This window comes from Zerene cesonia, chromosome 1, assembly GCF_012273895.1.
Source record: "Zerene cesonia ecotype Mississippi chromosome 1, Zerene_cesonia_1.1, whole genome shotgun sequence".
In the NCBI taxonomy this organism is placed as follows: Eukaryota; Metazoa; Arthropoda; class Insecta; order Lepidoptera; family Pieridae; genus Zerene; species Zerene cesonia.
Window position 1 is genome coordinate 6,587,827 of NC_052102.1, and position 13,941 is coordinate 6,601,767.

The 13,941-nt window shown below is 30.7% G+C and overlaps 1 protein-coding gene across 6 annotated transcripts in view; it reads right to left on the reverse strand.

Moving 5' to 3' along the window:
* Positions 1-2,880: 2,880 nt before the first annotated feature.
* LOC119828438 (sodium/hydrogen exchanger 9B2-like) overlaps positions 2,881-13,941 on the reverse strand; it is a 30,678-nt gene continuing 19,617 nt past the window's right edge. For 4 of the 6 annotated variants that reach the window (XM_038350589.1, XM_038350614.1, XM_038350597.1 and 1 more), the window contains exons 3-13: positions 11,608-11,699; positions 11,276-11,375; positions 11,049-11,197; positions 8,849-9,080; positions 8,592-8,761; positions 8,265-8,479; positions 7,438-7,609; positions 6,886-7,040; positions 6,436-6,600; positions 6,020-6,224; positions 2,881-4,080 (exon numbers count right to left, since the gene is read on the reverse strand). In XM_038350589.1, coding sequence (XP_038206517.1) covers positions 3,887-4,080; positions 6,020-6,224; positions 6,436-6,600; positions 6,886-7,040; positions 7,438-7,609; positions 8,265-8,479; positions 8,592-8,761; positions 8,849-9,080; positions 11,049-11,197; positions 11,276-11,375; positions 11,608-11,699 — 1,849 coding nt within the window. In that variant the 3' untranslated portion in view covers positions 2,881-3,886. Of the gene's footprint in view, positions 4,081-6,019; positions 6,225-6,435; positions 6,601-6,885; positions 7,041-7,437; positions 7,610-8,264; positions 8,480-8,591; positions 8,762-8,848; positions 9,081-11,048; positions 11,198-11,275; positions 11,376-11,607; positions 11,703-13,536; positions 13,878-13,941 lie in introns of those variants that run through there. The other 2 variants (XM_038350629.1, XM_038350622.1) reach the window with 2 other exon arrangements.

A 13,941-nucleotide genomic window follows, 5' to 3' on the forward strand; every position in this document is an offset into this window, starting at 1 on the left:
TCAAATTATGTAAGAATTATGGCCGTAATAATAAAATTAAATATGCTGTTAAAATCTTGCTGCTAATTAGTATATAAGAGATAATGACGGGCGACACTTCTCGTTCATAAATTGATAAGTTTTTCGTTTATCAATCACTTACAAAAACAAAAATATGCATAAAATGATCTGTGTACAAATATTTTTTAGTGCAGGTATTTCTAGTGAAAATTGTAAATTGTGTTAGACTTATTAATGAATTGAGTGAAAATAAAATCCAATTCCGAATGCTACTGGTGCTATTGACATCAGGTTCAGTAATTAACACCTCCAGTTACATTATCTAATTAGACTGGTACTGCAAAAGTTTGAGATAAATCCTGCTTGCTGGAATTTTATCATTATTACTAACATATTTTTCTGTTCCAACACTAAAAATAACTTAATACATTTAAGTGAAATTAAATTTGAATACGATAACAAGCAGATATATCTACGCGAATCTGGTTTCATATGAGACATTTTGTAAATCTACTGGCTATTTTTAGATGACATAAAACCACCGATACAATATTTGAATAATGTTATCATTTGTTTGTCAATGACTCATGGGAGAAAAGTGTAATAAAAACCTGCCTAATGACTGTTTAAATATAAAAAAACCTACCGATTTGTAATAATCTCAATCGGATCAATTAACGTATGAAATAAATGAATAATTTCACTGTGAAAAGTGTTGTTTCATACAATTTATGTTATGGCTCTAGTCATTTTTATTTAGTTATGTAGTTTATATCAGCGCCTGTAAGATGTTTGAAATTGATATAGAATATACATGAGTGGTGTACCTATGATAACAATAATTTACTGTATTCTAAGATGGTTTAAGTAAACTTAAAGTACCTTCTTAAATTTGAATGTGTTGTTAGATTTATGTCTAGTTTTGATTAGTTAATTTTTCGGCAATTCATGGGAAATGATTTGTTAATATCCTATCGACTAACCTATGAACGTTTATATGAATTTAATTGTAAGTCAAATATATAAAAATGACAAATAGAATTAAGTTACTTATGAGTACTATTTTATAAAAGTGTGTGTAATTAATTGTTATAAAACCCTAGATACTACGGTATGAAGTGAGTTGCAAATTAAGAGATTTGCGTTATCCATTCAAGTATATTTTTTCATACAATAGAAAATTAAATTCTTAAAATATATACAAATTATTGTATATAACTTATTCAAGTAACCTAATGCAGTTACGTATTAATCATTGTGCTCCCAAAGCGACTTTAAATAAATGATTAAAAACGAACATATTGAAGATTTTTTTAACCAAAGGTCTTTATTTAGTTCTCTCCCATTCCCTAAGATGCACTATCTTAGGGAATTGAAGCTGGGTTTATTTCAACTGAGATATTTGACTGTGATTGAAGATAAATATCAGTAGCTGTATCTATTCAATGCATTTCGATCAATAATATAATAGATACACAATCAGCGTTCCAGCTAAGTTTACCCAATGTGAGATTTTGTATTGTTTAGTTGTTATTTATGATCGAAGGTGCGACGCCAAATTTTGATAAATATTTTATAGTCCTTCTTCCGGCAACCTGCGTAATTTCTGCAAACCTATCGACGGAATTTTATGTGATAAAGTACATTAGCATTAATATCACCATTATAATTGTCAATAAGTTAGATATTTTCGATACTTCAGTATATGATATATATATTTTTAATATCAGAAACGATGGTATCTAACTACCTATAATGAAGAGAAGGTGGAGTAGTTAGAGTCGTCGTGTACCTACTACTTGTAATATTACAAATTTCTACATTTAAAAGTGTAATTATACCTAATGTACAGATTGAAATAAAATTGTTATCAATTAAATTCTTTTATTTTTTACAACTTATACATTTATTTTATCTATATGTTTCATTATTATAATCAGTTTTGGTACGATCAAATACTCAAGAATTGTTTACATTGCATGTGTTTACAATATGGGCCGAGTTCCCGTCTGTTTAAAGTGGATTACGTAAACATTGGTAATATTCTTAAAGAATAATATATATGAATTATGATGGGTGAAGATTGAGGCCATAATGCTTATGTTTCTTCTCCTAAAAATATGGCAATACGATAAGAAAGATCAATTAAACGAACCAGTTGCTTGGGGTTGTATATAAAATCTAAATAAAATGTTTTTATTTATTTATTTATGGCTTATTAAAAGTTGATCATCAATACCAATACCCAACAATAGAATCTGATTGGAAAATTAATAAAAATGCATCCACTATACAATTTCGTAACTTTAATTTATTATTTATTTTTATGAATAATAATATTCATACATATTTAATCTTTAACAAAGGTTTATAATGTATACTATGTATATTATTGATATTTTAGTTATTTTATATACCTATCTAAGTACTAAAATATGACCAGTTGTATTTCAATCTCAAAGTTAGAGAGAGCTTTAAAAAACTTAATCATTTTTATCATTACTAGTGGTTTTACTCTAAAATAAAAAATAGGCTTATCTGTATTTTATTAGTGTTAAAGCAATGGAATATTTGTAATGTTTGTTTTGATTTGATTGTCTTCTTATTTTCATCAGTTTTTTTGCTAAATTGAAACATTATAAATTTAAAAGGTATAAATATAAAAGTTCTACATGGATAAAGTCGCAGGAAACAAGTGTTTAATTGTTCCCTTGAATAATTAGATGTATTCAGTCACAAGAAAAACTTACCGTCTTTATATATAATACTATATATAGTCATTATAATACTCTATAACCATTTCATATTTATGATGTACTTAATATTAAACTTTTATTTCTAATTTATCTCTAAATAAAAAAATAAAACAACCAAACACAGTTAAAGTTTAAATAATTTGTATTTTTTCATCATTAATATAAGAAATTGATCTTAAAACAAATGTGGGTAAAATAATTAAATAGTTCATTAAGTCACATATTGAAAATCACATCCAGTGATATTATATTATATATGATGCTAATTATAAATTTTATAACTGTATATTACATGTACAGAAAATGTTCTAATAATGCTCAGAAAAAAATACATGAATAATTCATTTCCCTAGCGACATGTATATACCTAGTATTGTATTATCTGTGGCCACATAATATAATATCTGATCGAATGATATATATGGATAATACTTTTAAGAGTGGAATTTAAGTATAAGTAAATATTAGAAAAAAATTAATAACATGTACCTAATCGAAGTAAGTTTAAGTTTAAATATAATATAATATGTTTCACTTCTGAGTAAATGGTCATTAAATACCGACTTTAAACTAAGCATTAAATAAATCTACAAAAGTATAAATAACTTATTAAACAAATACCTTCCTCTTGCTACTTAAAGTTTAACTCGTAGGTAGGCTAGTAGCCGAACAAATATTTATAACTGTTTTAATAACGACGCTCCCATTTATTTTAATATTATTTTTAGCATTTTTTATCACAATGTATATTGTATATTAAAACAAACTAAATTCTATTAAACGTAGGCATAATTCAATTGAATGTTCGTGTATTAAAAATACGCGAGTCAACAGTTATGTCTTCCAGAAATCATTTTGTTTTCTTCTGCTATTATGAACAAAATGTATATTTCAAAATGATAAATAATACTTACTCTATATGATTGATTAGATTTCGTTCGTTGGCCATGTTCCGAAACTTTGAGATGCCTAAATTTTTATTGTCTGGTTAATAATATATCTTACAAACACTTAAGACTACTGGTGCAAATAATAATTGCTCGATCAGGGCATTATTTATAGAACACGCATAAAGCGCTTTTTAAAAAGTAATGTGGTGGACGGTAAAAGGATATCAAGGAATGTAAGAATTACGTTCGGTGGTTGGGTTGAACAGTAATAGGGTTCGGCGTGCTGTAGGCGTTGGGAGCCTTGGTCGTTGGATCTGGACTACTGGGAGGTGAATTATGTACTTCTGCACTCATTTCAGCGTCACGTTCCGCAATCTCTTCCTCATCGATGATAGATATATCGCGAATAGATGGCCTGTGTGAGCGCCGCCAGCCTGTAAACATATATTTATATAAATATTTATGTTCAAAAAAGTTCAAACGTAAAATATTTTTGTATGATCAGCTTCGGAAAATGTGACTAGTGGGATTTATATTGATCATTGGATTATTACAATAGGTAATTTTCAATAAAAAGTAGTTTAAACGGTCCCACACATACTTACGTATATACTAATAAGATTTAAAGTACCTAGTAAAGTTTGTAAAGCATTTTAAATGTAAATGTAAAAATAAATCAATTATAATCAATATTTTACGAAAAGCCAAAAATTCTAAATGGTTTTTTATTTTTGATAAGCTATGTGGCTACATTTATAGTTATAATACAATAACAAAACTAATATATTATACGTTCTTTCTAGATACTTGAAGGTCAAAGAGTATTTTGATAAGAATTCCTACTATTATCGCACTACAAAAAAACAGTCAGTCTTTACAATGCGTCAATTAAGAACAGTGAACTATTATTATATTCCTATCTGTATAATTATTTTTCTGAGTATAGAATATGTTTCTAGTAAAAGCATAGTGGGTTTCACGGAGAATATACTCGAGAATGAAAAAAAGTACGCTTTATTGTTTATAAAAATTCTTTTAACCAATAAGGCAAGTTTTGATAATGTACCTAAAGACAAGAAAACGCCTGATACAATAACCGTGACGTCTAGTGAAAGGAAAGAAGAGAAACGTGTTACCGGGAAATTAATAAGCAAGAGGCAAATTAACACGGCTTATTCGTCTTGGAATCCATATGTTTCGACGAACGCATCCAATTCCAGATCACCGCATAATGGCAACAGCAATTCGTATTATACTCTACAAAATCATACCCAGCCCTCGTATAATTTAGCCATTCATAATACATCGAGAAATGTTGTGAACCAACCCTTGTATCCAAATTTATCGTCCAATACCATACCATTTAGTAATGTTCACAGCCAGCAATGGAATCCAACTCCCGCATATCCAGGATATAACCCAGTCAGCTCAAGACCACCATATCAAATTCTTTCTAATAATAATCGGGTAGCATACAATTATAGTAATAACTATTCTCATGCCCCTGGTGCTAGCGGCCCCGTTAAGTCGAATAATCCTTACATAAATATTCATTCTACTAATTCTACTTTCAATTCTGGTTATCATTTGAATATAGACACGAGAACACAATACAATCCAAATTCTAACTATTCAAGCTCTGCTACTGCAACTTCAAGTACACAATACAAAAACAATTACAATTCTATTAGATCCCCACAAAATACTACTTATAGAAGTTTTCCGTTTAATAATCAGCGTAATAATACATATCAAGGATTATCAAATTTCAATGTGGCTCAGCCCAATATAAATAGGAACAATGTATTTACCAACTCCACGTATCGATTTAACAACGTTTCAAATTCAACGCAGCAAGGCATAAATAATATTCCCCCTAACCACAATAATCAAAATTGGCAACCTAACTATCCACATGGCTATAATAATAATAATCATCAAAATTTTCCATCAAGTCAACAAACTGGAAATAACATGTATCCACAATCATCCAATCTTAATTATAATCCAATCGAAGGATTAGTTTTAAATGGATATCATCCACCCCAAACTAATAATAATAACAATTATAATCACAACTATTATCTAAACCCTTCTTCTTATAATAATAACCAGTATCCATCTTACACTGCAACTGGTTCGAGCTCACTTAATCAATATGCAAGACATAATACATCCTCATACTATGATCCAAGAAAAAATCTTCCGTCACAGTTTTCCTATTCACACTAGATAAACAAATGTTTTTGAAATAAATGTACCATAATAAAAAGCAATATTTCATTTTATTATCCTTGTAGATTTTTTGTAAAAATTTATGACCAAATAATATACTTTTGTATGAATTAATATTTTTGTAAACATATTTCTTACCTTCCAAAACTGGTGGCTTTGTAGTTTTAGATAGAAGCCTTGGCCCCGTAATTGTGATGACAATAGCTCCGAGTGGGGCCGTGATCACGATGGACATAATGCAAACCGTGATGACTGTTTCAGCATAATTAATTAATTCTGCTGAAGGTTCGTTATTTCCTGCCAATTTTCGGACTTCGTCTAAGGCGACGGGTGCTAAAGCAGCCTGGAATATTATAGAAAAAAGTGAAATATAATAAAAATAAAACATATCTATAATAAATATTTCATATCTTATATAATATTTTTTCAATACAATAAAATAAGATTAAATCCATTACTTTTTGACCAGCTTACAATATATATATTAAATATTAATGTATTGATATTACAAATTAAATCAATATGAGTTGAAACAGAACAATGTTTAACTTTACCTGCACTGTAGCCTTCGCCATCCAAGCCAAACCAACAAATATTTTCTCCTTCATGTTGAGGTTACTCCTGACCGCACTGACGCTAGTGACAATAGCTCTTAGAACTACACAAGTTACAAGAATTCCACAACCCACCATAACGAGGTGTGGCGGCAATTCGGAAATCTGAAAAAAATATAGATATATTAAGATCAACACACGAAAGAGAGGAATTTTGAACAAACATTAACTTTTGAAATATAATATGAAATAAGATATAACTTTAAAAACTGTCACAAGTTTTCATTGAATTCAGAACCTCATAACGCAAACCATAAAAATTATGACAGACAAATAGATATGAAAAATATATTATTTAAAATAAATCAATTTAATATGAAAATTACATGTTATACATGCAAAAGGATATTATACTCTTTTGCTTTATACTATATACTCTTTTACTCTTACCACAATCTGTGCACCAGTCACGGAAAACAACATAGGTTCAAAGAACATCCAGAAGATTTCAAAAGCAGTAGCGACAGGATTGTCTTCTAATTCCCAGCCCTGTTCCACCCAATTTTTGCAAGCGACATAAGCAAACGCTATCACAGCCAAAGGACCTGAAAACCAGTATCGATAATTAAGCTTTCTCAAGAGTAATAATTCAACGTTACATACAATTAAAGATTTGTTTTGTATCTCGTGTCTTCATTCAATATATAATATATGATTATTTTATCTCGCTTGTTTTCTCTCTGTTTTATTGCAGCTCTGTTACTATTCTTATAACAAGGTATTGTTTGAGTGAAAGCCAATCTGCTTAGCGTGGAAAACAATCAGCACACTCGTATGTATCGAGTCCAAACAATTTTTACGACTACTTAGTAAGCAAAGAGGAAACTCATTTCAATACTTCTGTGAAAAGAAATCTCACGCTTATATTAATGATACTTTATAAAAACAAAAAACATTAAAAAGTAATTGACATTTGAATGGACATGAAAATAATTTACGTACCGCCGCCTCCCCAACCGATTTCTTCGGACCCCAAGACGGACATTAGACCACCAGTAAGCAAAAGAAGTACTCTTAGAGGTACTAAAAAGGCATCATTTCGTTCTGGAAAATATTTGACGAGGTAGCCACAAAATACACCAAAGGCAATTCCACCAATAACACTGAGCGGACCCTGCAAATTGTTATGTTCCTTTTAGTAGATACCATAAAAAATAACGTTTTTCATTTTATATACATCCCGTAACAAAAACAGTTTACATGTTAATTTAAAAATATAAAAAAAAATATTTTATACTAAATGCAAAAATTTATCAACTTTTATAATTTATACCAAGTCGTATAAAAGACTTATGTATAATTTTAAACAAGTGGATACATTTAATGAAATAATAAAAATAGAACTTCTCGGAAATGCAATTGATAACGTTGTATCATTTAATTCTGTCAAAATCTTAAATATTTTATTTTCTTTTAAACAAAGGTGACGAACCGAATAAGACTAATCATGCATAAATTTGTATGATATTTATCTTATACCACATTATTTAATATAATAATATCATTGATTTATATAATTGCTATACTATTAAAATTATTAAAGCACAATATCTAGTTCATAGCATTTGACCATGCCTAAGACGCTTTCGAGTTCACCGTCGCGGTCGTGATCATGGTCACTTTATAAAATTATTGGAAAATTTTATCTTACAGAACCTTGTAAGTTTAAATTAACTATGAAAATCCAGTGCACAGTGGAAATGTTAAATAGTGCAATTGAATTATCATTATTACTAATACATATTATTAAAAATTTATTTTGAATTTACCTGTATTATATTCATGGTTATCGATGAACTTGAAAACATAATAGATGACACAATTCCAAATACAGCAACACTAGCAGCATCGTCTACACCGGACACAGCCAACACAAGTGTAGGTATCCCTTTGGACACTCCATATCCTTTACCTCTGAGGCGAAATAGACAAGGTACAATTACAGCTGGTGACACAGCTGCTATTATTGAACCAAGTAGAAATGCTATAAAGAGAAAACATTTTATTAAAATATATCTTATCTATATATATCTTATTAATATATCTTATTAATCATTATTTCATTAAGCCATATTTTGATGTAAATTTAAACTTACCCCAATCCCATGGTAAACCGAGCAAAAGGTTGGCCATAATAGCGCATAGACAACATTCGAATGTCCATGGCACTAGAGCTAGTTTTATAACAGTAAAGAAATACTTTTTCATTGCAACTGGGTCTAGGTCTAATCCTGCCCTAGTTAAAATTATCGTTAAAGCTATTTTTCTGAAATAAAAAATATCGTGTGGATTATAATACTCAAAGATATTGCGTGAAAAACTTATAATCAGTTTAACTTTGTTTAGAACTAACCTTATATAAGAGCACACATGTTGATAATCGGAATTGAAATTAACAAAACCAATATTTTTTAGGATTATTCCCACAATTAACATCCCAATTAGCGCTGGAAGCGTGGTAAGTTTCACCATAAGCCACCCGCCGAAGTACGCCGCTATAGTCATAACTGCTAGCGTAAACAGCTGCCCTCCAGGCGCTGCTGTTTCTCCTAATACTATCCATATTGTAACCCAAACTAAAATACCTGTAAAAAAGAATAACAATGCATTACATTAATATTTCAAACTAGCTGCGTCCCGCGGTTTCACCCGCGTAAGTCCGTATCCCGTAGGAATATCGGGATAAAAAGTTGCCTATATGTTATTCCAGTTGTCCAGCTATCTACGTACTAGATTTCGTTGCAATCGGTTAAATAGTTTTTGAGTGAAAGAGCAACAAACCCACATACATCCTTACAAACTTTCGCATTTATAATATTAGTAGGAAGTAGGACTAGTAGGATTAGTAGGATAGTCGGATACACATTCCTTAATTCCTTGTACTTTCAACCGAACTCGAAAAAACGCAATAAATTTTAAAGGCTGTTACGGTTAGAATGCATTCTTGTTTTAAGTGCAGTTTTTATTTGGCAGTAGGCATTATTATGAATTGCATTAGGGTTATGTATACAATATTCAAACTCAAACTCAAACATTTATTCATTTAATTAAACTTCTTATAGAAGCACTTTTGAATTGTCATATTACACAGTTATAACCTTTACCAATTATATAAACATTTGTAATGAAATAGGAAAGCCCTTTAAGTTTAGTTAGCAATTAAAAATATCCTCTTTTCTTATTCAAGTAGTCCACATATTTCGTGCATCAGATTTTATGATAACGCAATAGTTATGACGATATAAAAAATTCTATGAATTTTGTGAAAACGTAGCAAAATGTATTCAAAAATGTCATACATAAAAATGCATTCACGCGCCAATTGTTAAACTTTCATAAAATAATGTGAATTCGGAATGAAAAGAATTAAATCCACCTTAAGTAATAGGTACACTAAAATCAAAATAAATAGTGAGAAGGATATAGGCATTCACTATTGAGTAATGAACCCTAACTAAATCGAAGTGATGAAACCAAGCAGGCAACTACTTATCACGTGAATTGTAGCCATTGTAATTGGAATAGGTACATAGATAGCATTAATATTATGTTTGTTCTGTAAACTCATAATATATAAAAACATTATTTACGATTTCATTGAACTGATTGAACATTATAAATAAAATGTCAATTCCTCTTTGTTCGAGTAAAGCAAAATCTTAGTAATTTAGATAGAAGTAAGATTTTTTTTAATATCCATCGATAAGAATTTTATCGCATAATATAGAAAAAAAGCATCGGTATAAAATACTATGAAATTATTTTATAGGCGAAGCAATACCTACAGATTCACGTTCTATTAAAGTATTATGTACTTCTAATGATTATATAAAAAAAAAATTGGTGTTTTTGGTATATAGCTGCGCCTAGCTGCGCCCCGCGGTTTCACCCGCGTAAGTCCGTATCCCGTAGGAATATCGGGCCTAATAGATGTTGGCCGATTCTCAGACCTACCCAATATGCTTACCAAATTTCAGAGGAATCGGTCAAGCCGTTTCGGAGGAGTATGGCAACGAAAACTGTGACACGAGAATTTTATATATATAGATTTTCTATAAAGGTCACCCACCAGGTACCACCCATCAGGTACCACTTCATATTGACCAAATGACAAAAATGTCTTATCAAACACAAAAAAAATCACGTCAATCGGTTAAAAATCCAACGAGTTGTCAGTAACAAAAATTAATAAAAATATACTGTCGGTTTGGAACTTGCGTTTTTGGGAACGTCAGTTAATAGGTCGTATCGGAATTTTTTGTCACATGTCACGGTTTTGATTCGATTAGTTACAAAGCTACGGGTACTGCGCACCGACGATGTCAATGTTTCCCAATTAGATTACTTTGTAATACTTGGAATCAATAAAGAGTTAAGACAGAAATAATTATTGGAAGAAATTTGGTATATGAGAAAAATGAACCTATACATATGTATATGCTCCATGTAGTATATTATTTTATTTTTGTTATTAATAGTTGTCTTGTATATTTTTAAGGACTTAATTGATACATAAAATTTCATAGTAATTGAGTTATAACAATAGTACTCACCAATTAATAATACTGAAACGTTTTGAGCAAAGTGTCTGTATGAAGGACATAACGGGTACGGGCAAATTTTTTGCCAGTGCGGAGGCTCCCACGACGGAGTTCCGGCGTCGTCGCTGTGACACTTTTGGCAACAAGCGTACCACCACGATCTATACAAAACAGATTAAGATACAGTTAAATCGCTTAAGCACATTCGAAACTAAACCAGTTTAGTATTATCCACATACCTCTCGATGTGTTCACTGTGATGTGATAAAGCCTTCTTGGAATAAATTGATGATGTCGTTGAGTATTTTTTATATCTACCTTCTATATGCGCAGGTCGATCTGCGAATAAAACAACTTGATGTATTACCGACACAGAAGGTATTGCGTTACTGAAGGTTTTTCGTTAATCGATATAATTATTGAAGATATGAGAATGGACAGGTGAACATGAATATTGCCTGTATGCTAAATATGAATAATGTATGTCTCGAATAATTACTTTTATCGATATGCAATAGACCAAGTACTATATTTATTAATTACTTTATAGAAATAATATTTAAATGCATACCCCAAGATGAATCCATTTCAGCCGCCATGGCATTGTGCAGGTTGCTTTTTCGGCGCGATGGCCCTTCCGCTTGTCCAGATACTCGGCCATTCCTGCTGGTCAACATTTATTATATACTAGCTTTTCGCCCGCGGCTTCGCCCGCGTAGAATTCGCTTATATCGCGCGACATGGTAAGGAGTATTTTCTTCGCATTAAAATGTATGGTTTGTTATTTCCCACGTTTAGCTCCATCTTCATACCAAGTTTCGTCAAAATCGGTTTGACAATAAAGAACTTTCATACAAACATTCATCCCCTCTTTCAACCCTTTCTACCCTTTTTTCGCGATAGAAAGTATCCTATGTTCTTTCCCAAGTTCATTTCTATCTTCATACCAAATTTTGTGAAAATCGGTTCAGTGGTTTAGGCGTGAAAGCGTAACAGACAGACAGACAGACAGACAGAGTTACTTTCGCATTTATAATATTAGTAGGGATAATTAAAAATATGTGCATTATAAATACTATCTCAATACTAATTCTTAGGAGATATTCATTTATGAATACACTGTCTTTCAACATACATACCTATATAGATATATATTGAAGAGATCTTTAATATAATTCACACAATAACATTGTTTCAATTATCGATGTTGATTACTACATATCATGAATATTTTTTCGTACAATGAATTTGAGGTATCAGTCACTACAAAGTTTAATTTATTTTATAAATATTCCGTTGAACTGTCAAGGGCATGAAATGTTCTACTTATATTGGCATTGCTTGGGCCATGCACTTGCAAAAGGTTAAATTACTTTGCCCATAAAAGTGTAAATCATGTGACTGCCAAGGTTTTTGTGAATGCAAGGTGCATTAAAGTGACATTTCGATCAAGTGAATTGATAAAAGCTTTCTTGAATAGATATAACGCTAATATTGTAATTAAGTTACAAACGAATTTTATTATTTATTTATAAATGAAAGTATATGAAATCGAGTTAATGAATAACGTAATATACATAATGCGTTGCATGGTCATTGTACCGAGACGTATGGCTAGCCTCGCCATATCGGCCATGGTGAACGATTTTTTTCTTATTATTGGAACGAATCATAGGTATAGCAAGTTTGATGATTACAATTTAATATTTACCGGTTTTTGCACGGATATTTTTATACTTGGGTATATTGACCCAATTTCACTTAAAACGTAACGAGTTGAAATTAAATTAGTGAACGTTTACTATACTAAAAATTTGACTTTAAATTGAAATTATTTTATTGTATTTTTTATAGATTATTAGGATAATTATTTATTATAGCGATATTATTATTATAACTTGACACTTATATGACTAAGAAGAAGACTTAGTCTTATAAGTGTAAAGTTATTTAATTTATCAGTGTCTTAAATTTCATCCACATTAATTATTCCAGTTATTTAGAATTGATTAAATAACGAACACTTAAAACCTCTTATCATAGACGGTTGAATATAAAATTTCAAACCAAAATTTAAACATTGCTAAATGCGTTATATTTTTTAATTAGCTTTTTTCAATAAAACGAGGTTCATTATTTAATTTAATGACTTGGATTCTTATTTATTTAAAAATTTTATATTAACTTTAATATTACAATGTAAGCTTTCTTAGAATAAACATTTAAAGCGATGAAGATTTTTATTGGGTAACGTATTTTAAGATATACCTAAATACATTTATTCATAAGTAATTTAAACTTATTGGACAGTGTTTCATTAAATTCTGATTTGAATTTAATAAGTTATCTACAATATAAGTTTTAATATTTATTATAAAAATATAATAGGGTAAACAATAATTTAAAGAATATTTTACCTTGTACAGATAAACATGTGTTCAAATAGTTCATATTTCGTTTTTATAGCGTTGATTTTATTGTACAATTTAATGAGACTTACCAATGTCTATTGAGTGCGTCGGTCTCAAGTGACGAGTCTGATGGGAGATAGGTGTCATAGTGACTGAGGCTACTGTGAGACATCCTACATGGCACTCAAAGAGTCTTGTACACTTGCAGTCGAACGTTAAGGTGCGCGTGTTTCAAATGTGCGCGAGGGCATGCCGTTCGATTCAGCACACTCCATACCTATGCGATACCGTGTGTGCATCTTATAGGAGACGGTACAGCCAAGTCCAGCCGCCCGCTTCCTCTCACCCCTGGCACGTGACTGCCTAACAATGCTGGTTCTCGCCGGCCGGCTAAACTCTTATTGGCTGACGATAAATGTTTTAGCCGATCGCATGCATGCAAATTCGCGTAAAGGGTAGCGGCTGTGCCGGAGCGCAAGTGTCAAGCAACTGAA